General features: G+C 38.8%; 2 protein-coding genes across 2 annotated transcripts; one reads left to right on the top strand and one right to left on the bottom strand.

Annotated features, from left to right (window-relative positions):
- Positions 1–63: 63 nt before the first annotated feature.
- LOC103462875 (phospholipid phosphatase 3-like) lies at positions 64–10,410 on the bottom strand. The gene is made up of 6 exons (XM_008405940.2): positions 9,365–10,410; positions 4,101–4,258; positions 3,667–3,959; positions 2,801–2,858; positions 904–1,080; positions 64–790 (listed from the first exon to the last, which is right to left on the bottom strand). Exons 1-6 carry the CDS (start codon positions 9,564–9,566, stop codon positions 692–694), a joined length of 987 nt encoding a protein of 328 aa, XP_008404162.1. The 5' UTR covers positions 9,567–10,410; the 3' UTR covers positions 64–691.
- A 10,641-nt stretch (positions 10,411–21,051) lies between these two features.
- Positions 21,052–23,838, top strand: LOC108166216 (uncharacterized). Its single transcript, XM_017304261.1, has 3 exons — positions 21,052–21,520; positions 21,633–21,666; positions 22,738–23,838. The coding sequence occupies exons 1-3, from the start codon at positions 21,281–21,283 to the stop codon at positions 23,121–23,123; spliced, it is 660 nt and encodes a 219-aa protein (XP_017159750.1). The 5' UTR covers positions 21,052–21,280; the 3' UTR covers positions 23,124–23,838.
- The last annotated feature ends 44 nt before the right edge of the window (positions 23,839–23,882 follow it).

Here is a 23,882-nt window from a genome sequence, read left to right on the forward strand (position 1 = left end):
CACTAAAACGTAAACCAAAAATACTTTTTGTTTGTTTTGCAGTAAGAGGAAAATAATCACGAATCAAAACATACAAAATATTTATAAAACATTTTACTTCTAGCAACACTGACACGTGTACATCAAAAATGACCTCTACTGATGAGTTCAGTATTTTTCCTGTAAGTTATGTTCTGTTAGGACGCCTATTAGTCGTTTTCTTATGACACAACAAATCCTACGACATCTGGCCAAACACATGAAGAAAAAAACGAGTGCTTACATTCAGCAGCGTACAAAATTATGTAAAAACTGTTAAATAATAAAATCTGTGTTTATAAAAAAATATATTACGTTCTATTCATTGCAACACTAACACTGAAATGAAATGTGGCTTGACGTTATCCTTTGTGCCTTCAAAATATTTACACACGTACAAGTGGTGAGTAGTTATAGTGGCTCCTGTTTTCAGTTTCACCTCACAGGTCGGAAGGGCGTGACCAGTCACAAGGGCAAAAGGTCCAGGGCTCAGGCTGTTTACATAACAGACGCACTTTTCAGTCTCCTTCCTCTCAATCGCTTCAGTTTTCTCTCTCTCTCTCTCTTTTTTGCAGAGATTGTCTCCAGAAGTATTTTTCTGCTGTCAAAACGCAGAGGTATGTCTTGTGATTTCAGAGGAAATTGCCAGGCGTTCCTCTGGCTCGTGGGGTTTTCAGCAGACGGTATGCTGAGGAGACGAGGGGCCGTCCGGCTTCTCAGCTGTGGACAGGTCCGACGTACGGTCTTTGAACATCGGCGAGATGTAGAAAGCCTGGCGGTGCGGGGAGGAAACAGACAAACACAAACACGACTTTGAGACACGAGCGGACTCTGACATGCGGACGCGCTCCGGTGAACCAAACAGGGACGGTGAGGAATACTGACCACCCAGTACGCAGTGAGAGCCCCCTGCACGTATCCTGTCAGCACGTCCGACGGGTGGTGCCAGTAGTCCGAGATGCGGGTCAGACCCGTGTAGACCGCCAGGACGACCAGGAGGAACTGCAGCAGCGGCCTCAGCAGCCGAGCGCCGCGCCACGTCAGCCGCGCCTGCAGGTAGAACTACAAGCAACAACATGTTTAATGCTCTGGAGGTCATTCAGTGTAAATGAGTAAATCAGGAAAGAAATGAAATGCAGTTTAAAGCTGACTGTGATAAAAAAAAAAATTAAATAAAAAAAGAGAGACATCTGTTGGTTGAAGTAAACGGACAGCACCGAGAATCGCCAGAGCTCTTTTCCCAGGAAGATGATAAAAGTCGTGAAAGGTTTTCTTTTGGACTTTCAAACCTGTTAGCTTTCTTTCTACTTCACTGATAAAAGAAAAGGTTTTCCATTAATTAAAACCCCCACTTCATATTTGTAAGACTTACTTGCAAACCCCATAATGTTCAACTGTTCGAGAACAATTAGTTCTTTTTTGCCATCGGAAATCTGGAACAAACTTCCAGAAAACCGTAAAGATGTCGAAACACTGACTTCATTCAAATCAATGCTAAAAGCCTTAATGTTTAGAGCTGCCTTTACTCATAACAACTGGAACATTGATCAATATATTTGATGTGTATTTGCTTGATGATTTTAACGATGGCATTTGACAAAATATGTTCATTTCTTATTTCGTACATGCTAACTGTACGATGTTCTTATGACGTAAAGCACTTTGAACTGAATTGTTGCTGAAATATTAATAACTCTAAGTATTTTACTATAATATTATAACAAAATTGCTCTTACTCTGTGAGTTTGTAAAGACGTTTCAAATTTTTGGTCTGATTATTTTTACAGTGTCGACTCTCCAAACGGAGTCTGATTGCTTCACTAATTATTACCTTAATCTGAATTCAATGTCTAAAGAAGTTATAAGGGGTTTGTTTAGTTTAGTCTTATTGAAAATTGTTTTTTTGTTGTTTTTTTAATAACTGTAAGCTTGACTTGGAGTATTAAAATCAGCGAATTGAACTCGATCTACCAACTGATGAGGGCACCAGGGTTTACACACAAGCTCCCACATCCACACACACACATCCACACACACACACATCCACACACAATGCAGCAGAGCTGTGGGGGCGACGGCGACGCTCCTCCAACAGCGAAACAAAGCGACATTTGTCCGCCTCGTATCCTTCGCTCCCCGTCCTCGATCATTCTTTCACTTTTTGTCGCTAACTGCACTGACGATAAATGAATGCAGCAGGAATTCATTTTTTTCCAACATATGAACACGCCGACTGTAACTAGAGGAATATAAATGTCACGAGTTTGGCTAGTCAACGAGAGCGTTTCGTGGTTCTTGATAATTTAAGTAAAATTTGACCTAAGACACAAAGCAAATACAGAAATCCATCTAAAATTGTTTAAGAAGCTCAATAATTTAACAACAATGTTTATTATTTTTTAACAGTATTTAAAAATCATTAAATAAAACTTGAATTTATGATATGTTAAAATCTTTACTGGCAAATTCATTTTATTATAGTTACTTTTCTGAAGAAAATGATTTCAAACGTCTTAAAAAAAAGACCCTGACGTCTGATTGGTGAACCTGCACAATAACATAATATTTAAGTTCATTATGAACTCATTAGAACTCGACTATCAAAGAATTAAACACACACTCACTAATGTGGTACATTTTGAAAAATAGTTTGTATATGGGTTTATAAAGTTACACTTTCAGTAAGACATAGACAAACTTTAAATAATAATTTCTTTAGCTGACGTATTTCCATTTTTATGAAAAAAAAAAGAAGATATTTGTAGAAAACGTTGAAACTCACCGCTAAATACAGCAGAGAGTACATGGCAAAAGAGGCGTGGCCAGAGAAGAAGGACTTCCTACAAAAACAGAAAAAGGCATTTAGATTTATAAGTAACTGAAGGTCATCGCACAGAAAATTCATAAACACGTCGTTTGCTTTTACAGGTGAAACTCAATAAACTAGAACATCATTTGTTTCAGTATTTAAATACAAGAATGGACAGTTTTATAGATAAGCTGTCACCTAGTGAAATATATGGCCATGAATTACTGCATTAATGAACATCCTTTTACTTGCGCACCGTTTTTGGTCACAGTTTTTCCTTCCAATCAATTTTCCATTGATTTGTGGTTCACCCTCTGAAGGCTGTAAATAGCGAATGTTGGTCTTTATGTAATATTTTCACATTTTTGTGAAACTAAATTTTGGGCTTTCATTCACTACAAGTTAAAATTTTAAAAAAGATTTTTTTTTAAAAAGATGCTTGAAATAAATTATAATATGAGTTCCAGTGAGGCTTGTCTGTTAGATTAAAAGTACATTTTGAAAATAACTTCTTAGCAGGTATTAAACATACTTTTCATTAAAACCCACGTTTATTTGCTCATTTTTTATTGGTCTGCTGTAATATTTTTGCCTTTAATGTTGCATTTTCAGATTCGGTAAGTAAAAATCATCGTAATTTACAGAAAAATTGACTTATAAACTGTCTGTCTCTATTTGTTTTATTTAGTGAAGTGAATTAATGAAAGGAATTAAAACTTACATACTACTGTGTTTTATGAATTAATGAAATAAACGAACTTTTTAATGACAGTTTAATCTGTTAACCCACACCTGTATATGGTTATAGTTTTTTGACACATCATCAGTCGGATCCTCACCTGGCCTCTTCCACTAATTGGTGGTCAGGGTTGGTACACTTCACGCCTGTGGCAGTCACGTACGTTCCCTGCGTGCAGTTGAGCGTCGCGTATGTGACGCCGCACACGTCCAGGAAGTGAGGCCGCAGCCGCCCGACGCTGAGCTTCGCCATGTTGGTGAGCGACTGGCCGACGCAGCAGCCGAACAGGAAGGAGCCCAGCTCCTTGTACAGGCAGGAGACGTACAGGTTCTTCACGAACGATTTGGAGCTCACTTTGTGGAAGCGCGCCCGGAAGCACTCCCCGAGCGCAATCTGAAGGTTGGAAAAAGTTCAAAAAGGAAGAGAGAAACGGGTTTTTTTTTTTTTTTTTTTTAAACGAGTTGCTGTGATGGGAGGTCGTCTGTGTGGGAGGTGTGTGGGGGGGAGAGAGGGGGTAACACGTCGAAAACTCACTGCCAGGCCTGTGATGACGATTCCACCTGCGGTAAGAAGCTTATTTGAAATGACTTCTTGGGACAGATAAGGGTAGGCGATACTGGGGTCTCCACATGTGAAGCCCCTCTGGAAGGGTTTCACTGCCTTCAGCTCGCATGCGAAGAAAGGAATCGATGCTGCGTGGACAGAGAAGAGGCGGACACTGGGTTAGACCAGCAGATAATTCTAAAGACTCTTCTGGTTTAAAAAACACACACACACACACACACACACACATGTAAAAGTACATGTGTCACAGAGAAGTGGACGGGCGACGAAGGAACATCTCTGATATGCTGAAAAGCCGCAAGTGTTTACGACGGGAGATGAATTTTAATTGACCGTCAGGCAAGAACGCACCGGCCTCTCAGTCCAGAGAAAACATTCCGAGCTCTCAAATATTCTGTCATTATTGCTGTTCTAATTGAATTACCTTTTTTTTATTATTATTATTTGTCGCTCAAAAAGCAACGCTCCTTGATTCTCAATCAAATTTCCACTCCTTTCATTTTTAATGAAAACTCACGACAGCGGTACTTTGTGCAAAACCTTGCAATAAATATGCTGGAATGCTAATGCTGAGTGCATCGCTGAATGTAGCTCTGAAGCACCCGCTCGCATCGCCAATTCACAAATAAAAACACTGCGAAGGTTTCGAATCTCTTTGACAAGCTTATGCAATTTCTTTTTTTTTTTTCTTTTTCCCAGTGCGGTCTTTTAAAGGTCTTTGAGAGGAACGGCTTTGTTTGTGACCGTCAGACTCACCTGCGGTAAACCACTGGACAGCCACTCTTATTTTGAAATCAGATTTATGTGCATCCTTAAACCACTTCAGACTCAAAAATCCAAAGAGTTTCATGCAAATGTTTTGATAAACCTTGAAGCTGCTATCACATTTACATCCCAGGTGAAAAAAAAGTATACTTTAGTATACTTCAAACATACTTTAATTTGTGAAAGTACACTTTAAGTAAACTAAATATTAAGTGTACTACCTATAAGTATATCTGAAGTATACTAAAAATACACTTGTACCAATTTTGAAATTGGAACTTTAAACCCACTTAAGCAAAACTGTACCTTTTAATATATTAAATAATAAAGTATACTTTAAGTGAACAAAATATGAATTAATATGTATAAATTTTTAAGTGTCTTAATAATATTTTACTATTATTAAAATTGCTTACAATAAAAAATTATAATCATTGAAGTATATTAAATATATATATTTTTATATAACTCTGAGACAGAATTATTACACTAAAAATATAATAATTATATCAAAATATAATAATAAAGCTCTGAAATATATTTCAAAAGTATACTTTAAGTACACTTGAAGTTGTTCCAATAAAGTACGTATAGTATACTAAAATATACTACTAGTTGTAATTTAATACTATTTAAATACTACTAAAGTATACTAAGCACAAAATTAGTAGTTCCAAAATAGTACAGTTTAAGTACATTGATATAAGTATACTAAAGTATGTTAAAATTTAGTATACTAAAGTATACTTTTTTTTCACCTGGGATGCAACAGTTAAGGCTTTCGGTTGTTTGCAGTGGTTAGCTTGCAATAGCTTAACTACGGTAATTCAATTTTCTGTATACTGGGATAACTTATGTCATAAATGTCAATTTTAAAAAATTATACTGATCTGTTGAGATATTTCTCATTATGTTTTAATACAGAATAGGGTTGCAGGTAGCAATTCCAGTTTTCTGGCCGATCGCCAATTACCGATCTCTAGGATGCCTGACATGCCGATTCTGATTTTGGCTGATTTTTTTTTTTTTTTTGTCTGAAATGTGCTAAATATAATAAAAAAGTCACTGAAGTCAGCATTAGTTCACATACCATAATCTGACATCGATTAAAGCTGAGGCAGATGTTTTTTACAAATAAGGAAAGTCTTGGACAATTTTTTTTTTTAGAAAAATCTGCAATAAACTCCCAATTATTAGCACTAAAAAGTGCAGGGATTTGTTGATTTTGCGTGAATTTCCACGATTGAAGAAACTGGAGGGACTGATTGATATAATTTGACAGCAAACAGATAAAATCTGCATTAATTTGATTAACATAATATTTAAGCACACCTAGTGTTCAGTCTAGAATCTAGGGTCGCATAAAGAGCTTTGGCGGGCCGGATTTGGCCCATGGGCCTCAAGTTTGACACATATGGCCCAAGCCATTTTACGAATGCTCTGTAGTACAGGAGATTTGAGAGAGAGGAGAAAAGGTCAAACGTGGATTATTTTTTACAGGAAAACAACAATGAAGAATGTGGAGGTCACCAAACTACTCCACTGGGATGTGAAAGAAGAGCAGCAGAGATCTTCTGTTCCCTGAATGAACACAAGCTGAATCCACTGAGACTGGAAAGAAAGCAGTAAGGCAGAGCCCCAACAAAGACCCAGCTCCCACTGCGCATGTGTGTGGGAAGGTTTCTGTTGTTGAGGAGGAAGAGGAGGGTGAAGGAGGGGGGCGTTGTTTGTGACTCCAGTTCAACTCTGCCCAGCAAAAACAAAGTAAATGGAGCAGCAGAGCCAGAGCCAGAGCCAGCTTCACACTGTCTCTGCTTGTCTCTGGTCGTCCGGCCCCTCTCTGCCTCTTCCTCCGTTGTCTGTTTTGCATTCCTGCGCACACCGAACAAAGCAGGGAGTGGAGAGATAAGAGATACAGGGACTTCTCACGGTGCTGCCTCTCTTCTCAACTTACCCAAACTGTTGTTCAAATGAACCACTTCTCCCTACAGCTTTTCCTTTTAACCGATAATAATATGTAATTGGCCCTTGTTTATTGCTAGCGGGTCGGTCAGCAATGGGCGATGCACGCGAACATGTAGTGCCCATGAACAGTAAGCGTATGTCTTTAAACCAAAACCTCCCCAGACTTTCCCCGAACCCTGAGAACTGGAATGTTGTCATGGAAAGAGCAGAAATCCCCAGGCAATGCACAGACCAGCTGGTACAGAGCGCTCACTACGCCACATGAAGAGGCACAGAAGGGTTCGCATGTAGATGAAAGGACGACCTCTCAATCAATTTAAACTACATGCCCTGTAAAAAGACCCCAGCTGGAATAACGTTCTCAAAGAATCACAATATTCCCTTAAAACGTAACTGCTTTTGTTTTTATGTGTGCTTTTGGGCATAATGCTACGCATTGGGGGTGTCCCAATACAACTTTTTCACTTCCGATACGATACCGATATTGCGACTTTGTGCATTGGTTGATACTGATATTGATCCGATACGATATCAGCACAAATCGTACACAATTTTTTTACTTATTTCGTAGCGTGGAATGTTATTGATCAAGTTATATAAGTCAAACAGAGAACAGTAGTCAGCAACAACTGGTATGTCACCAGCTGACTCACAAAGGTCTGTGTGAGGGGATAAAAGAGCAGCTGATACAATTTGATACTGATATTGGATCGTTTTAAAGTATCAATAACAAATCGGGACAACCCTACTATATATTTTGTCTTTTTGCGTTACAGAATAGCATATGTCTAGCAAGCTAATGTTAGCTGGTTCAGCTGATATCTGCTGGTTATATTGAACTTGGTTAGTAACTAGTGAGGCTAGCTGCTCAGGTAGCTAGCCTTCAGTCAGCTGCTTTACTCTCCACTTGTACAGTGTTACCCTAATAAAAGTGAGTAATAAATGGGTGTGTAACAGGATCTTGTGACACCTTTTAGTCAAAGTAAAGGCTGACTCGTAAAGCAATATTTAGCTAGTGTGAGCATGTGACTTCTTCAGTTGAAATAAGTGTGAGATGCTAATATGTTGTTTGAGACTTATTTTGAAAGGCAAAAGGAACAAGTTTTGTATTTCTGAGCTATTTTGTTAAAGTAGTCATTACATTAAGATGGGTTGTCCATGACATTGATTTGGTGCACATAGCAAAAAAGAGAAAGATTGGTTTGCAAACAAAATACAAACATCTTGTTAGAACTGTGACATTAGCACCTCCAGCTAACAGTTGGCTAGAGATGCTAATGTCAAGCAGGTTGTATCTGCTTCGGGGTTTTATGTAGACGATAAACTGAAAAACTATTTCAGTCTTTTAATGATTTGAGCAAAGTTTGAAATTCATTGAAACTTTTTTTCTTCTGTTAATTAAAACAGAAGAAAGGAGTATTTTTCAGTGTATTTTAACAGCAGGATGACCGATTATGAATACCACAATGTATGGATGAGTCAAATCTGGACCAGAGTATTCTATACTCATTTATGATAACTCTTAGAAAACAAACAAAAGGGAATTTTAATATGAAAATTGTGGTTTAGACAAAAATATAGCTAAAATCGATATTGAATGTTATATCATCTCTATAGACCTAAGAGTTTCCATATCAGCTCTGTCCAGGTTTTTTAGTTGTGGAAATATTTCCAATCAGCTAAAARTGCTGCTTTCGCTTCCTTCAGTTAGCAGTTTTCAGCAATCCAGACAATCCTGTTTTACTCTGTGCGTCACACAGCCAAACAAAACACTAGTGTTACAGTGCCCGGAGGGCAAAGGAATAATGTGTGATGTAATATATTTTTTGTGTTTTTGAAACTGTCACTTTTTAAAACTGGGACATATTTTAAACTAGTGCCTATACTTGCAAATCAAATCTGAAGTTATTTTAGTCCTAATATTTTGATGAACAGTTTCAGCTGCTGGGTTTCTTCTGTTATCTAAAAAAACAGGAAGGATTTAGAAACTAAGCAGAAGATGACATTGATGAAGTTACAAAAAAGAGGTAACAAACACATGAAAGAATAATTTCAACACCAAAAGAAAAAAGTAAAGCCAAGCAGCATGCGAGGTTTTTTTTGTCCAAGTGATACAAAAAAAATATGCAATAACGAATATAGTAAATGAATATTACAACTATTAAAATTGGAAAAGCGAAACCCCAAGGTCACAGGGGACTCAGTCATTTTGAAATTTTCAAACGTATTGAAACATTTTTAAAAATGTTCTCTCAAATGTGTGTGTTTTTTCCCCACAAAAAGCGACTCAAAAAGTTGTGATTGCGTCCAATAATCAATCCGTGCAGACGACCAAATAACTTCCTCAAATTATGTCGCTGTATTTACATAAAATAACACGATACATTAAAGAAAGGTACTAAAAACTTTCTCAAACCTGTTTTTAAGTGCTGCTACTGTTCAAACATGCATTTAGCTGTATATAAGCCTTTCTGAATGTATGTTTAGAGTGATCGTTTACTTACCGAGAAAAAGGCAGAGGAGGTCTAATCCCACCAGGAGCCTCCTTTTTGACAGAGCAGGGCCCGTTATCTCCAGGAGTTTCTTCCCGCTGTCCATCCCCATCACTGCCGGCTTCAGGCTGACCTTCTTGTCCGACGCTTTGAGCTGGAGCTCCGCACTCGGCACGGTCGCCGTGGTGGTGTGCGTCCCAAACGTATCCAACATTACGTCTGCCTGGCTGCGGGTTGAAGCTCAGCGTAGAGAGAGAGAGAGAGAGAAAGAAAAAAAAATCCCAACTCACAACAAACTTGTAGGCAGGAGCTTCTTGAGTGCGTAACCCGAACCGTGGCTGCGTGTTATTTAAACTCTCCCAGGAGATTCACGTGCTCACACGTTACAGTGTTTCCGTTTTACGTGTTTTTTTTAAATTATTTTTTTTATTGATATTCATTCATCACTGTCTGGCCAGGCCTGCCCCGACCTGTTGCTGCTGATTCATCTGGAAGATATGGCGTTGTTTGCGAAACAAGCCGGGATAAGATCGCGTTCCCTTTATTTCCGTTAAGAGGGAAATTACCAGATTCAGAGAATCCCTCCAGGGAAGGATCGGAGAGAAATGCATCAGAGATTTGTCAGTGTCTGGAGGAAAATTAGCTTTCTTCATCACTATTCACTTTTCATTTTTATAAGCCAACATGTAAAGTTACAGCAAAATGCAGTAGATTGTTTAAACAGTGCTGTGAAAGAGTAGCTACTTGCAGCTTTAAAAATCCAACGTTTTGGTTCTTGTCAACAAGCAATTACAGCCCAAATAAATCCAGTAAATTAAAAAGTTTTCTAAAATTCCGTTTATAAAGTGAAAACTATTTCACTTAAAGGGGACATGAAAAATATATTGGTGTACGTTTGAGTGTCTAGGAGTGCAAAACAATTTAATTATCTTCCAATGCTGATGGATATATATTTTTTGGCGTTATATTTGTCATTCTGTCCATTTTCCTCATTTCCTTGTAGGTGACCACTACATTTACGGTAGAACTGCCGTAACTGCTAAACTTATCAGCCTGATAAGCTGCACTTCCGGCTGATCAGTTTTGTCAATCCGTATATGTCTGTTGTATATGATGATGACAATAAAAAATAAAAATAAAAAAAAGTTTTGTCAATCCTCCATTTTTTTTTTTCCCTCGCTGTGATTTTGTAGTCCRGGTTCGGTTAGGCCGCATTTGCAAGTAGATAAGTCAAAATGTTTGGTTCTGGGGTGGATTTACCCACATCCTTCCTTACATCGCCCCAGTGTCTGGTTAAACCTTTGTTAGCGCTGTGTGCTAGCTTTTAGCTGCCTCTGAAGATATAACTGTACTGCATTATAATTATTTGGCTTTATTTTTTACACATAATTCAAACGCACTCCTTTGACATTCTTGATGCTCCTGTTAGCTAAGTGCTAAAGTTCGAGGCTTTGTTTACTTCATTCATCTTGTGCTAGCGTTAACTCGAGATGTTAGCACATCTTAATACGTGTCTGACATGCGTAGACACTAGAGTTAAACTACACTGCATATTGTGTAGTCATCTTAAACTTAGGAATAAAAAGTTTCTCTGACGGTGGATAAACATTGCTGCTGTCAAACTGCAAGTATGGCCAAAAGGAGAGGAGTGGGACTTTAAATAAGGGATCTGTGGAGCTTCAATATCGTGAAATTCAGACCAAAACAATGCAGTTCTACTTTATACCATAAGAGAATGATTTACATGTGGAAAGGAAGCATTTAAAAGCTCAACATGTCCACTTTAATAAACAAAATTGTCATTGGAAAACAGTTTTTTGTGATTATGTATCTTGTCTGAGTAATCTGAATAAGCTATAATGTAAAACGTCTGTGAGTCACCCAGTGGCTACTGGACACTTGTTAGGTCGTCACAAGCAAACAAACAAAAAAGAATAAAGAAAAGAAACCTGTAAAGATGACATTTTCACTAAACTGTAAAGAGGTAATTTCTGGAAAATTTCAGAGTTTGCTTTTAATTAACCACAAGACTTATTTATTTTTTGAAACAGAAATGAAACTTTGTCATATCATGTATCTGCATTTTATCCTTTATTTATTTATTGCTTTTTTCTCATTGGAAACAAATTAAGATTTTAAAAATAATAATTTTAGTAAATGATGAAAGACATACTGAATCACAAGTGAGCCAGTCCTGAGTTAATTGATATGGCCTGCAGGTGCCTCCAGATGGTTCTTAAAGGTGTGGCGTAGTGCAAGTCATGGATGGCTCATCAAAATTAACCAGGTTTGGTTTGTTGGGGGCTTTTTGAAAATCATATTGGATTGGTTTAAGTAGTGCTCTCTCTGATATCCCAGGGCAACACAATCAGTCACTACACAACTAGGATCCTCACTAACCTAACAGTTTCAAGGGTCAATAACGTGATTTATGAAGTATTTTCATATGTATATGTTTCTTAACTTAAGAGCAACAACTGTGTTTCAGAGTAAACTTTCCTGAGCCGTGTATCTGCAGATGTCGACCATTTTACATTACCAAAATCCACAACTACAGCTCCAATAAATATCATGAAGGAACTGATTTACTCTAATCACATTATTAAGATATACTGTAAACATCAGTTGAAAGTCAACCATAAAAAGCACCAATTAAGTTTTTAAACTACGTAGATGGAGGAAGTGACAGAAGAAGGACGACGCCACAAAGGTACAAGCTGAAGAGATTTATTGAAGGAATTGGATGAAGGGGAAGACTGAGCTCGGCTTGGTCATCTGGAGAGAATGCTGGAGGGGTTGGGCGATGAAGACTCAGTGTCGGGGTCTTCAGGAAAATGTGTTCCACTTTCTTTTCCCAGAGCGCTCTTGGGACCCTGCAGACGAAACCTGCAGCGAAAAGGAGCAAAGCATGGCTATGAGATGGAGGGAAGGAAAAGGGGTATGAGAATGATGGGATGAAGAGGGATGGGGTAAAAGAGGTAGAGGGTAAAGAGGGGTAGCGTTGATGAAACCCTAACAGAGAGAGAAGAACGGGTGAGGTGTGGTTTTGGGCGTAGCCCTGCTCCAGAACTTATCATATTAACTTCATTTTTAGGGTTTCTTGCTTCTTGTAATTGTGTTTTCGGGGATGTTTTTGCGTAATTGTGTCATTATCCAAAGTGAAACATGTCCTGCAACAAACCTCTAAAGACATCAGGAAGTTAAATCTTAGTCACAGATGAAGTTTCAAAATGCATAACAACCCTGAGCATCCAGTGGTTACAAAGTGAATGTTTTGGTGCGGCCGTCATGCAGTCATGATCTCCATCACGAGGAAAAGTTGTGAGTAGATATGACAAGGCGGGAAAACCAAAACTTTTGACCCAAGTCATACAGTTTAAAAGAGAATTATCCCCTGATTCTGACTAAACCTCTGAATTAAAAAAAAAGTTGGGGAAAAAAAATCTCTAACAAAAATTRTTCTTGAGAAATTTTCTTGCATTTGGCAAATAGAAATGATTCTAGTAATTCTAAAACAAGAGAAGTTTGGTCTGATTTGACTTTAAACAGTGAGGAGAAAAAATATGTGTATTTGTCTTTGTAGTTGTATGTAAACTTCTGGTTTTATTTGAAGATGGAAGAAGTTTTCAGATTAGGTGAAACAAAGGGATGTGTTTTAGTTTGTTTAATTAAGGATGAATCAACAGGAAGTCATTGACAGACCTTTTTATGCCTGCGAGTTTTTTATTGGTCTGATGTAATACTCTATAATCTGTAAATATTAAGTTTACATTAGCTGATAATAGAAAGCCATCATAATCAAGATGAATAAAAAAATCAGTCTCTGCCTCATTAATCCAAACAATGTGTTTCACTTGGAGATATTTGCTGAAATAAGTACATTGAACATGATATCATTGTTAAAAGCAGCTTCATTATCTGTACTGGAGGATTTCAAATTAAGTGACGTACAAACTTTTCCTTTTCTGTTTAATAAGGAAATTAATAATATGTAGAGTAAAAGCAATAGACTGGCTTGTTTTTTGCATGTCTTTTTATCCCCAAGAACAACTAATGGGGAAAAAGTTATATCCCTTTACTCCTCCAGGGGGCAGCAAAAGCTCTTGAATTGGAGGTTTTCCCTGTGTTTTCTGCTCTTCGTCAGCACTTTGGTGCTTTTTTTCCCCTGTTTCTGTACATAGAGGAGCACTGAGTGACATCACACACACACACACAAAAGAAAGCGAATACCTTTTTAAACATGAAGTGAAACCCGCGACAGTGACTTCCCAGGGAGAAAGCCCAGCAGCGCATCACGGTGCTGTTTTTGTTTTGATTGAAAAGTGTCAAAATGAAGACCTGACCACAGAAAATCCAAAACAAGATCCGTGTGTCCAGATTTATGACGCTCCGCTTGCGGCAAATCGCTCGTATTCCTTGTCTGAGGGAAATGACGTGCGCCCTCCTCCGGTATTTCAACACTTACTGTAAAAAAGGTCTCATGTCTAAACGGTGAGAGGTATGGCCCTACTTTCTCACGGAGTCGGTACTTCATCATTCAAGGCTGATGATGAAAGACAACAGATGTGTGGAAATCTGCAATCTATAAAATGTAATAACTCCCTTGGACCATATATTTGTTTATTTTTATTTTTTATTTTACAAATTAATTATGATCAACATTTTTGTTTGATCAAAAAATTATTTGCTAAAGATTTCTACAAAATAATGGTAATTAAAGCGCAACATGTCACATGAGATAACAGACTGCATTAATAAGTCTCCATCAGGCTGCACATCTGGATGCTATAGTTTCACTCCACTCTTGCAAAGCTGTTCAAACTCTGTCAGAGACTTTGACTGGGCCATTCCAGAACACTCAACCTCTCTGTGTACCTTTGGGTCGTTGTCTTGCTGTAAATAAATGATGGACATTAATTACTCCTCCAGGATTGCTTGCATTGTTTATGTTGTCTTAATGGTAGCCAGGAACACTGATGTGAACTTCCAGACACAGCAGGTGTCCTCGTACTGCGACACACTGCACTCAGGTGAGGTGTTGAATTAAGTCTGTCACTTTAACAGAGAGAAATATTCATCTTTTTTTTCCCCTTCTTACATATTTCTCTTTAATCAAACAGCCGGGGKTTTTTTTCCCCCACACTGAGAAAATGACTTTCATTGATTTCTAAAATTAATAAAAGGATAAAAACATTCCGAGGGAGTGAACACTTGTTTAGGCAATTCATTTCAGTCAAGTTTGAACACATTCCTGCCTCTACACTGAAAGACCTTCAGGCAGTTTAGATATTTTAAGAAAAACTGAAAGTGATCCTCACTCAGCTGGGTTTTTATCCCAAGCTTTAAAAAATAAACATGGACTTTTGAAGACCTCTGTGTGTTCTTTAAGGAACAAAGTTTTGTGGGACTTTTTTTTCCATGCCCCCACAAATGCTTATATGACATTTAACAAGAGTTTGTCCTGCTTGCAATGTTAATTTTTCTCATTTTCTCTGTTTCGTAGCTACTTCCTCATCTCTGTCACTCCTACGCAAAAAGAGTCCCTTCATCTTTTCCCATCACAGTGCTGCACTTCTCAATTTTCATTCCTTGTGATGTTTTTTTTTTACTACTTAGGCACTTTTTTTCAGTTTGTTTAGAAAGTATTCTGTCTCTTCATGTGATGTGTGGACTTTTGCGGAGCTGCAACAGTGAAAGTTCCTGAACCAATCTGAATCTTTGAAAAAGATGAAAAACAAAAACTCCTAAGAAACCTCAGGGAATAGAAAGCACATAACAAAGACACGTTCTCTCAAAAGTAAAAGTCTGGTAATGAAACTTATTGTAAAATGACAGCTTTGGAGTTTATGTGGACTCTTTTAGCTAGCTAAAATACTTTGCTAGCTAAACTAGCTAAGTATTTTAGCTAGCTAAAAGGCTCTAACTAAGTCTTTTAGCCAAATTGGAGGAACAACTTGAATAATGGAATACAGGAGGAACAATTATTGAATAAGATCAATAATCTATGTAAAGTGCTAAATATTAGAGTGATGGCAAGAATACCTTCTAAACTCAAAGACTAATAATTGCAGATTTCAAATATCTTGCTATTTAAATTGGTCCTAACAGTGAGATGACATTCAGTTTATTTACCTACCAGTTTACAATCCATGTCTTCTCAAGGCACTTTACAAAGAAAGCCACTTCAGTTGAATCACAAAAATTAAATACATCAACTGTAACGTCTGTATGAATGGTTTGAAATTAGTTTTTTGTAAAGTGCCTTGAGATGACATGTTGTAAATTGGCGCTGTATAAATAAACTCCGCTGAATTGATTTCCAATTTGATCCGAGATGTCAAAAAAATATTCAGTTTATTGTGCAAATTGGTTAAAAAGTTTTCTATTGAAGGAACCCCAGCTCTGGAAGTGTTTTTGACACCCCCTGAAAAAATGACACCCTGAGTGGTGAGCCGGCTCGCCTGGATCAATTACTTTTGGTATTCACTTGAAATACTTTTTCCACATTGAGAAAATGACTTTTGGAGAAGTTTCTGATTGTCTTTGAGTTGCAGTCAGAACCAAGGCTTGAGCCCTGCTACCTAAGATGTTCTCAACAAGACCAGGAAATAACTGAACTTATTAAATAAATAAATACCTTCCACACAGATATCAATTTTGAAAATTCCAATATTAATAAGTAACAATATTATACACTGGTAATCAAAATCAGCTTTATTGGGCAAAGCTGTGTGCGCAAACAAGGGATTTAATGTTAGTTTTCAAGCATAAAAAAGCTGGAATACTAATAGCTACAACATGCGTAATATGTTGAATTAGATCAACATATTTTTTAGAGATTAGAGTAAAAAAATGCATTAGGGGAGTCTGGAAAATTCCTTAATTTGTGAAATGGTCCACAAATACGTCAGTAACTGCAGTCGCTCCAACAGATTCCAGGCTCACAAAACCTCTGGGAGAAATTATTAACAGACTGTGCAGCTTTTCAAACTCAGACGTTTGTTTTACTAAATATGAGACGCCTAATTGAGGCCAGGAAGCTTGTGATGAAGGTTGCTTTCTTGACGCACTCATGTATTTCTACTTAAAATATGCAGGCTACATGATATTGGTAATCTGCAAACTTTCAAAACAAACAAACAAAACAAAAAAACAATCAAAAGAGAGAGAGAGAGATAAAAATGTGACGGCATCAGAAGCGCAGCACTTGTTAGCTTGCTGAAATTTACAACAGAGTGAATCATTAAATTTAACCCTAAGGCACCTCCTGACTCTTGTTTGTCTTCATGCAACAGTTGAGTTCCCGTTTTCGTGGCTGCCACAAACATTCCTGTAACACCAACATGCTGCAACATCAGCGCATTAAAAATAGAGTCTGAAGATGATTACCATAAATGCCACGAGTAAAAGCATCAGCTGTGGAAGAGCAGAGCCTAATTTTCTGTGGGAAGCTCTCACCATGTGCAGCATTCACCGTGAGCCGTGCGTGACTTGTCTTACTGTAACAGAGCCAAAGTCCTGACGGGAATCCAGTACATCAAATCGGTTCGGCCACAAAGCAATTAATGACTGGCACCTACTTTCATCTGATCGGATCGAATCCCAAAACGTTATTCTGACCCAGACGATGTACATCTGAGCAAAAGCATGTGATGAGACGCAAAGCTCTGAGATGCTCCTTTGAAAGTCTTAATGTTTCACAGGGCCGGATTCACAAGAGTTAGGGCCACTGGGCTGGGGCCGGTCTTGGTGCCTCATCCGTAGGGGCATGAAAGTGTCTTACTCATGCAAATTTTAGTAAGTTAATATGTAGGTCTTTACATCAGCAGGTGGTTTGAAATGTCCCGTGTAACCTGGCTCCATGTTGGTCCCAGAAAGATGCAGTACAACTTCAGAATTCTCAAATATGTGAGCGTTGCAAGGAGTTTTAATGCAACATTAAAACTCCACGCTTTAAATGGGCCAACTCAAGGCTCCAAAAATGAAAAACACAGACAGAGTTTATGTGAAAGGGATTCGTTTACGAAATGTAACATGAGCATCATTTGCAGTCAAATCACCAATACTCAATTTGTTTTATGTAAAAGTCACCAACTCACTAACCAGAGGTTGAAGTTTACACTATTACATCTTATGTCCTCTTTTTAAAACAGTAGATAATTCTGGTGATTCTACTGAGTCGTTGACTGATTCATTTTTTTTGTAGATGTTTGCTGCAGAAACAGAGGAACTCCTGGGGACTATTTGGCAGTTGAAGCATATTTCAGACTATTTATTTAAAAACACGCTTGTTCTTCTGTACTGGAGCCAGAATGTGCAGAGGCAAACCGGTACGGTTCTCATTAGGAAATGTTCTGATGTGAAATTTCCTCCTCCGTTTGATTTAAATATAAATCTGAAACAGAAGCAGCGCCAGCGCCTTCACCTGGGGAAGGTTTATGAGATGCAGTGTGACATTCTGTCGCCACAAACCTGGACCTATTTACCTATTTTGTCTGTGTGCGTGTGTGTGTGTGTGTGTGTGTGTGTGTGTGTGTGTGTGTGTGTGTGTGTGTGTGTGTGTGTGTGTGTGTGTGTGTGCGTGTGCGTGCGTGTGTGTGTGTGTTTTCAGAGGCCTTCTTCTCAGAGGGCAGGTGTGTCTGCTTTCACTTATGTGCGGTCTGTCTGTGTTTTTTTTCTTCCTGCACCAACTCATCTCACCAGACTTTTTCTTAACCAAAACCTCAGAACAAAAATGTTTTCCATGATGCATCGACAACATGAAGCGCCTGACCAATGAAACACCTTGTTTCAAAACGAAGACTTGAACTCTAACAGATCGGACCTGCCCTGTTCTGCACGAGAAATACAGCACAAACTTTAACACACGTGAATGTTTGAACCTTTCTTTCCCACAGATGACACGTAAGAGCTTTTTTTAAAAAATTTTTTATTTCTTGCAGTTTGCGGATGCGCTGTTCTGTTTAATGCAAACAACAACAAAAAACCAGCAGCATGAACATGTTATTGTTTGTAAAAATAAATAAAAATTAAGAATATGTCTGCTTTCACACGTTTTCTTCACCTCAAACCTCAGTGTATTTTACTGGGAATATTCCGTGACAGACCAGCAGATAGAGCAAAACTGTGAAACTGAAGGAAAATCTGACGTGATTTTCATATCCTTTACAAACCAGACGAGTGATACATGTACTTGCATTTTCAGCTCCTTTCACTTTGACTCCGGTAGATAAATCCCAATGCAACCAACCCGCCTTCACAAGTTGCCTCAACAGTAAAGAGAGTCATCTAATCTTACTATAAATCCAGCCGTTCTCTGAAGGAGGTTTGAACAAGCAGTGTGTGGGACGGACACCGCTAGCTAAACGGTTAGCTGTGCCAACCCTGAAGCAACCAATCATACTCAACATTAGTTTCACAAAATGCTAAACCCCTGTCCCCACATGGTGTTTAGGGAAAAAACATCCATGCTGATGCCTTCATGGTCATCAACATGAAATCCATGTTCTAGAATGGCCCAGTCAAAGTTTAGACCTGAATTTAATTGAAAATATGAACAGAATTGAGAATTGCTTGATGTACTTTGCAAAAAATAAATAAATAACTTCTCTTCTGATCCACAAAACTGACCTATAGAGACATCTAAGTCCCGAAACACTGACAGCTGCAATTTGATGTTTTCTACAAAGTGTTGATTCAACATTAATGCATGACACACACACACGAAACCAACCTGCTTCACAGTTACGGCCTACTTTGTGGTCGCCCATCACATGATCCCCAAAAACACACGCAAAGAAGTTTGCAGCCATCAAGCAGCAAGACGTGGAAAGTTCATGGAGTGAGCTTTCTTTCGCAACGCACCGCACAGTCCAAACTTCTGTCGACACAACAGACTTTCCCCCTGACGTAACCCGAGGAACTTATTTTAGGATGTTTTTCTGTCGCACGTTCTCAGGTTTGTTTTGTTTTGGTCGAAATGGATTCCTGTATCCCGTCGATTGCGACCCACGTCACTTCTCGCTGCGCTTCGTAGTCTGGTGAGATAAGCATCTGATTTGGAAACGACACGCAGCAAACATCAAAGTCGGGATTTAAATCTAGTCTTTTGAGTTTTGGCTGTTTGATGAGACATTACCATTTGAAATGTGATTTTTGTTTTTTTTTTCTTCTACCGAAAACATCAGTTTAGTTGTTTCTAACGTGAAAACTGACAAATGGAAACAGGAGAGAAAAAAAAAGTTTATTTTTTATGAAGTTGTTAAAGTTTAGAGGAACTTTAAATTCACGTAGCCAGTTCATAAAATACTTTATGCAACAGAAATGTCAACAATGTGCAGTTAGCTATAACTGCTGCATGTGGCCGATGTCAACCAAATGTCAACCAAAATGATCATGTGAATATATTTACTATACAGCAGCAGGGAAAAGATGAAACGGCTTACTGAGTGTCATAATCCCAGGAAAATTTGAGAAATCAGACGAGAAATTGAGGAGTAAGTACTATTCAACCGAGTTGGTATCTCATGAAAGGACACGATTGTTTCGACGGTCATTGCAAACCCTTTGACATAAATGTGACATTTTCATATTACATCGCTTTTACAACCGATTCGATATTCTCTGAACTTTGGCGTTTGGAGAAACACAACAAAGAGTGGAGTCTCTCGGGCTCACCCAGTCTTTTCTGCCCTACCATCACAAATATAAACATCTCAGACTCATTTTACTCAGACGAGACCAAGATTTGGCTTTTCAGAGTGCGTCTGACGCAAAGCAGAGCGCCACTAAAAACTCTGCTACACCAAGGTAGAGGATCTGTGATGCTGTGGGCCTGTTTTCTTACAGAAGGCGAAAGGAAGCTGACCTCTTTCTGAGAGTGGAGGATGTGCAATAACTACATGGTCCAATAAAACCAAACGGGTCAGATCAACACGAAATCGGTTCAGAAAGTCAAATCCCGAATTGATCTCGATTGCGGTGCATCCGGACACGTGTCATCTTATTATTGTATTTGGAAAAATCCTTGGAGTTTCATCCAGCTCGTCATCCCACTCCCATCTGATAGCCTACCTCTCTGAATACGTCTGCACAGCGTGTTCAAACCCATCGCTTTATCTGACGGCCAAGTAGATACAAGCAGAGATGCCTGGCCTCTCTCTCTCCCACGTATTACCTAAACTTTACGTCTTGGAATAGAAAGAGACAGAGAAAAAAAAATCCCACTCCTTTTCATCATGTTTAATATCCACCCACGTGCACTCCACCCTTCCCATTAATAGAACATCCTGGGGCCTCTATAGGGAGGGGCCGCCCCCTCCATGGGTTCAGGTACGAGTTTGTATCTTTTTTCTTTTTTTTTGTTGTTGTTGTTGACTGTATAGGAATGTAGCCAGGTAATAAATAAATACTGATGATAAAAAGCCCTTATGTGATGCTTTTTCTGTCTTTTCCTTTCGGTTTCCACAAGCTCTCCTCTCTGAGACGCACTTGCGCAACAGAAGAGGAGAGCCGCGGAAAGTCTAGTTTTCGCACCTCCAGTGAGAGAAGCTGAGCGAGAGCAGGGAGGGGAGGGGAGACGGTTAGCGTGCGTGCGTGTGTGTGCGTGCGTGCGTGCGTGCGTGAGTCTGTATGGAGGCGGGGAGGGAAACCCATGACTTCCGTATTTTTTTTTTCCTCTATCTGAGAGCGTGCTGTGGAGAGCGCCCTATAAATGATCCTGTCATGGAGCTMAGAGCCGCCACACTTTACCAAACAGCAGGACTGAGCTGAGGTGATTAACAGAGCGGACTAAACTCCCAGGAGGCAACTGACCCATCGGCTGGAGGACTCGTCTTTGCCTTTTCTTGTACTTGTTTTTCTTAACTTGCATTGGCACTTTTGAGCGTTTCGCGCCGCAACACAATCTCGGCAACAGCAGACAGACCAATGGAGCAAAGCAGCAACCAAGCGGACGTGGAGTCTCTCCAGAAAAGCGTCGGACGGCGTCGGAGCTTGGTGGATTTCTTCCTCGGCATGTCCGTCGTGGTCCTGTTCGTGGCGGTCACGGCTCTGGCTGTCGGCGGGATGCTGGTGGTGAAGGAGCTGCGCTCCGAGCTGCGTGACCCCGGATCGATACACGCCCGCCTGGTGGACAGTGGGTCTCCTTCCCCCTCTCCAGCTTACAAGGTAACCCGCGTTTTCGTTAATAACAACCTGCTTCTGTTTTTGTTTTTTGTTTTTTCATAACTTTTGGTTGTTTTCTGACACATGTCCTTTTCTTTTTTCTTTTTCTCAACAGATGCACAATTTTGCTTACTTGGAAGCCAATGAGAGTGAGTATTTCTTTTTATTTGCTCTAATTTCAACAAAGCCGTTGCTTTTTTTTAAACGAGCTCACATCCAAAATTAAATCAACAAAGCAGAAATAGCTACTTCCAAGTGTTAACTGGCAGCGAGAGCATGAATTCAGTATTTTTAAAGTGCCACAGTGGAATAAAATAAATAAATGACAGAGAGAATAAACCAGTGAAAATATGCTAAAAAAATAATTATAGTTTTTATGTAGAAAAATTCTATATAATAATTTGATATTCTGCCAAATATAGAGGGTCAAAAGCACTGCAGTTGAATAAATACATGTATATATAGCTGTGATAAAACTGATGAATTCCTTAAAAAATAGAAAAAATGTGTCAATGTGTCAGTTTGTTAATTGTAAAATAAAATAATGAAATGTCTACTGTTTGTCATGCAATTAAATTATATTGAAATTCAGATTTTTGGTAAATATGGAGCATGAAAATGGACAATAATAATAATAAATATAGGGGTTTATTTGTCTAAATATTAATTTTAAGTATTTATTCGGTCATATTTTAAAGGTGCTGCAGCTCAGTTTGTGTAGGAAGGACCGACATGATCAGCCTGCACTGCTGTGCATGTCAGCCAATCAGATGTCGGGTCAACTTGGAGACAGTAAATAATCTTAGAACAGCTGCAGCACATTAAGAATAAAAGGTTTATGCATAATTTCAGAATGAACTGAATGAAAAGGAAATTTGTTAAACGGTTGTGTATTTCAGAAAGCATTGACTCATTTAACAGCATATTTAACAAGCACTAAACTAAAACATTTATTTAACGTATTTATTACAATTTTTTGAGTTGTTGATGTCATACATACAGAAAAATGTGTTTTATAAATATATTTCGGCTCTTTTGGCCCTCAGTCGTCTTCTCCCTTCTCATTTTCAAAGCATAGACCTCTAAAAGGTGTTTTTCTTCTGCATCTAAAATGTAAAAAATGCTTATTATCTAAGCACATATAATAATGGATATCATCTGGGCTTACTAACCCTCAGTAACCATCTTCTAACCAACCGCATGTTTGTATTCTGTCTTAGGTAAACTAGACAACACTACAATGTCTTGGAGGGCCGTCCGTTATGGCGAAAGGACAGAGATTGGGAGCAACTTCCAGTACGACACATTGAAGCGATCCCTGACGCCGTTGAAGAAGGGGACCTACTTCATGTACATCCAGGTCACTATCAACTGCACACACAAATGCGAAGCAGGCGTCCTCAAGCTGGAGGTGACCGGCAAGCTCACCTGCAACGTGGAGCTTACGGACGACGTGGAGAAAACGCCCGTCAGTAAAAAGTGCTGGACAGTGACCCAGCTGGACAATGAAGACCTGATCACTCAGATGACTGTACCGAAGAAGATAAAGGAGAACTGGAGTTTGGACGTGAACAGATCGGGGCTCGGGGTGTTTCTCGTAGACTGACGATCTGCGGCTGCAGATGTCTGGAAGAGAACGGGACCCTGACCCTGTGGGGGGGTCGCAACACAAACGCAAACACCAGTGAGTTCTTTGTGTAAGCTCAGGAAGGCGGAAACGTGCTGATATCGGTACCGATACCAGTCAAGAGTTGAGGTGGGATGTTTTGTTTTTGTTGTTTGTTTGTTTTTTTTTTTTTTTTTTTTTTGCACTGAAGATTTAAAACCAAAGAGTCTCTGCAAGGACTTTAAAGAGAAATCTCAGGACAAACATCACTCAATATCAAAAAACTCAGTTTTCTGCATCATCTTGCAGTGTATTTATTTCAAGTTTTATTTATGTATCTATATTTATATCTGTGGGAATGTTCTATTATTGCTGTAGATGCCACTACATATGTGTTGATGTGCAATGCATTGTTACCGCACCGATTTGGTTCAGTTTTGAACTCGGGGAGCTGGATGTTGTTTCACAAAACAAAGGGTAACACGTCGTCAAGGAGACAAAGTTCTGCAATCGCGACCGGCGATTACGGATGAGACGCATTCCATGTGGAAACTCGCGAGCCGGGAAAACGTTCCGCTTGTGAGAAAAATGTAAGTCCTATGGACATAACTATTCAAACGTGAATGTATTTTTGTTGTAATCCATGTCAAACATGGATGTAATGTTCTTAAGTTTATTGCAAAAATGAAAAAATAAATATCAAAAAGTAAAATCACATGTGCAACGTTTCAAGTGGATTTTATGAAGCTTTACTTAGGT

Source organism: Poecilia reticulata, linkage group LG1 (assembly GCF_000633615.1).
Source record: "Poecilia reticulata strain Guanapo linkage group LG1, Guppy_female_1.0+MT, whole genome shotgun sequence".
NCBI lineage: Eukaryota > Metazoa > Chordata > Actinopteri > Cyprinodontiformes > Poeciliidae > Poecilia > Poecilia reticulata.

Bases quoted from the DNA above. Each gene is read 5' to 3' on its own strand.
- LOC103462875 (XM_008405940.2), bottom strand. From the start codon at position 9,566: ATGTTGGATACGTTTGGGACGCACACCACCACGGCGACCGTGCCGAGT. The intron at 4,259-9,364 runs GTAAGTAAACGA...CTGTCCACGCAG, and splicing joins CCTCCTCTGCCTTTTTCTCG to CATCGATTCCTTTCTTCGCA. The intron at 2,859-3,666 runs GTGAGGATCCGA...CTGTTTTTGTAG, and splicing joins CAATTAGTGGAAGAGGCCAG to GAAGTCCTTCTTCTCTGGCC.
- LOC108166216 (XM_017304261.1), top strand. From the start codon at position 21,281: ATGGAGCAAAGCAGCAACCAAGCGGACGTGGAGTCTCTCCAGAAAAGC. The intron at 21,521-21,632 runs GTAACCCGCGTT...TTTTCTCAACAG, and splicing joins CCCCCTCTCCAGCTTACAAG to ATGCACAATTTTGCTTACTT. The intron at 21,667-22,737 runs GTGAGTATTTCT...ATTCTGTCTTAG, and splicing joins TTACTTGGAAGCCAATGAGA to GTAAACTAGACAACACTACA.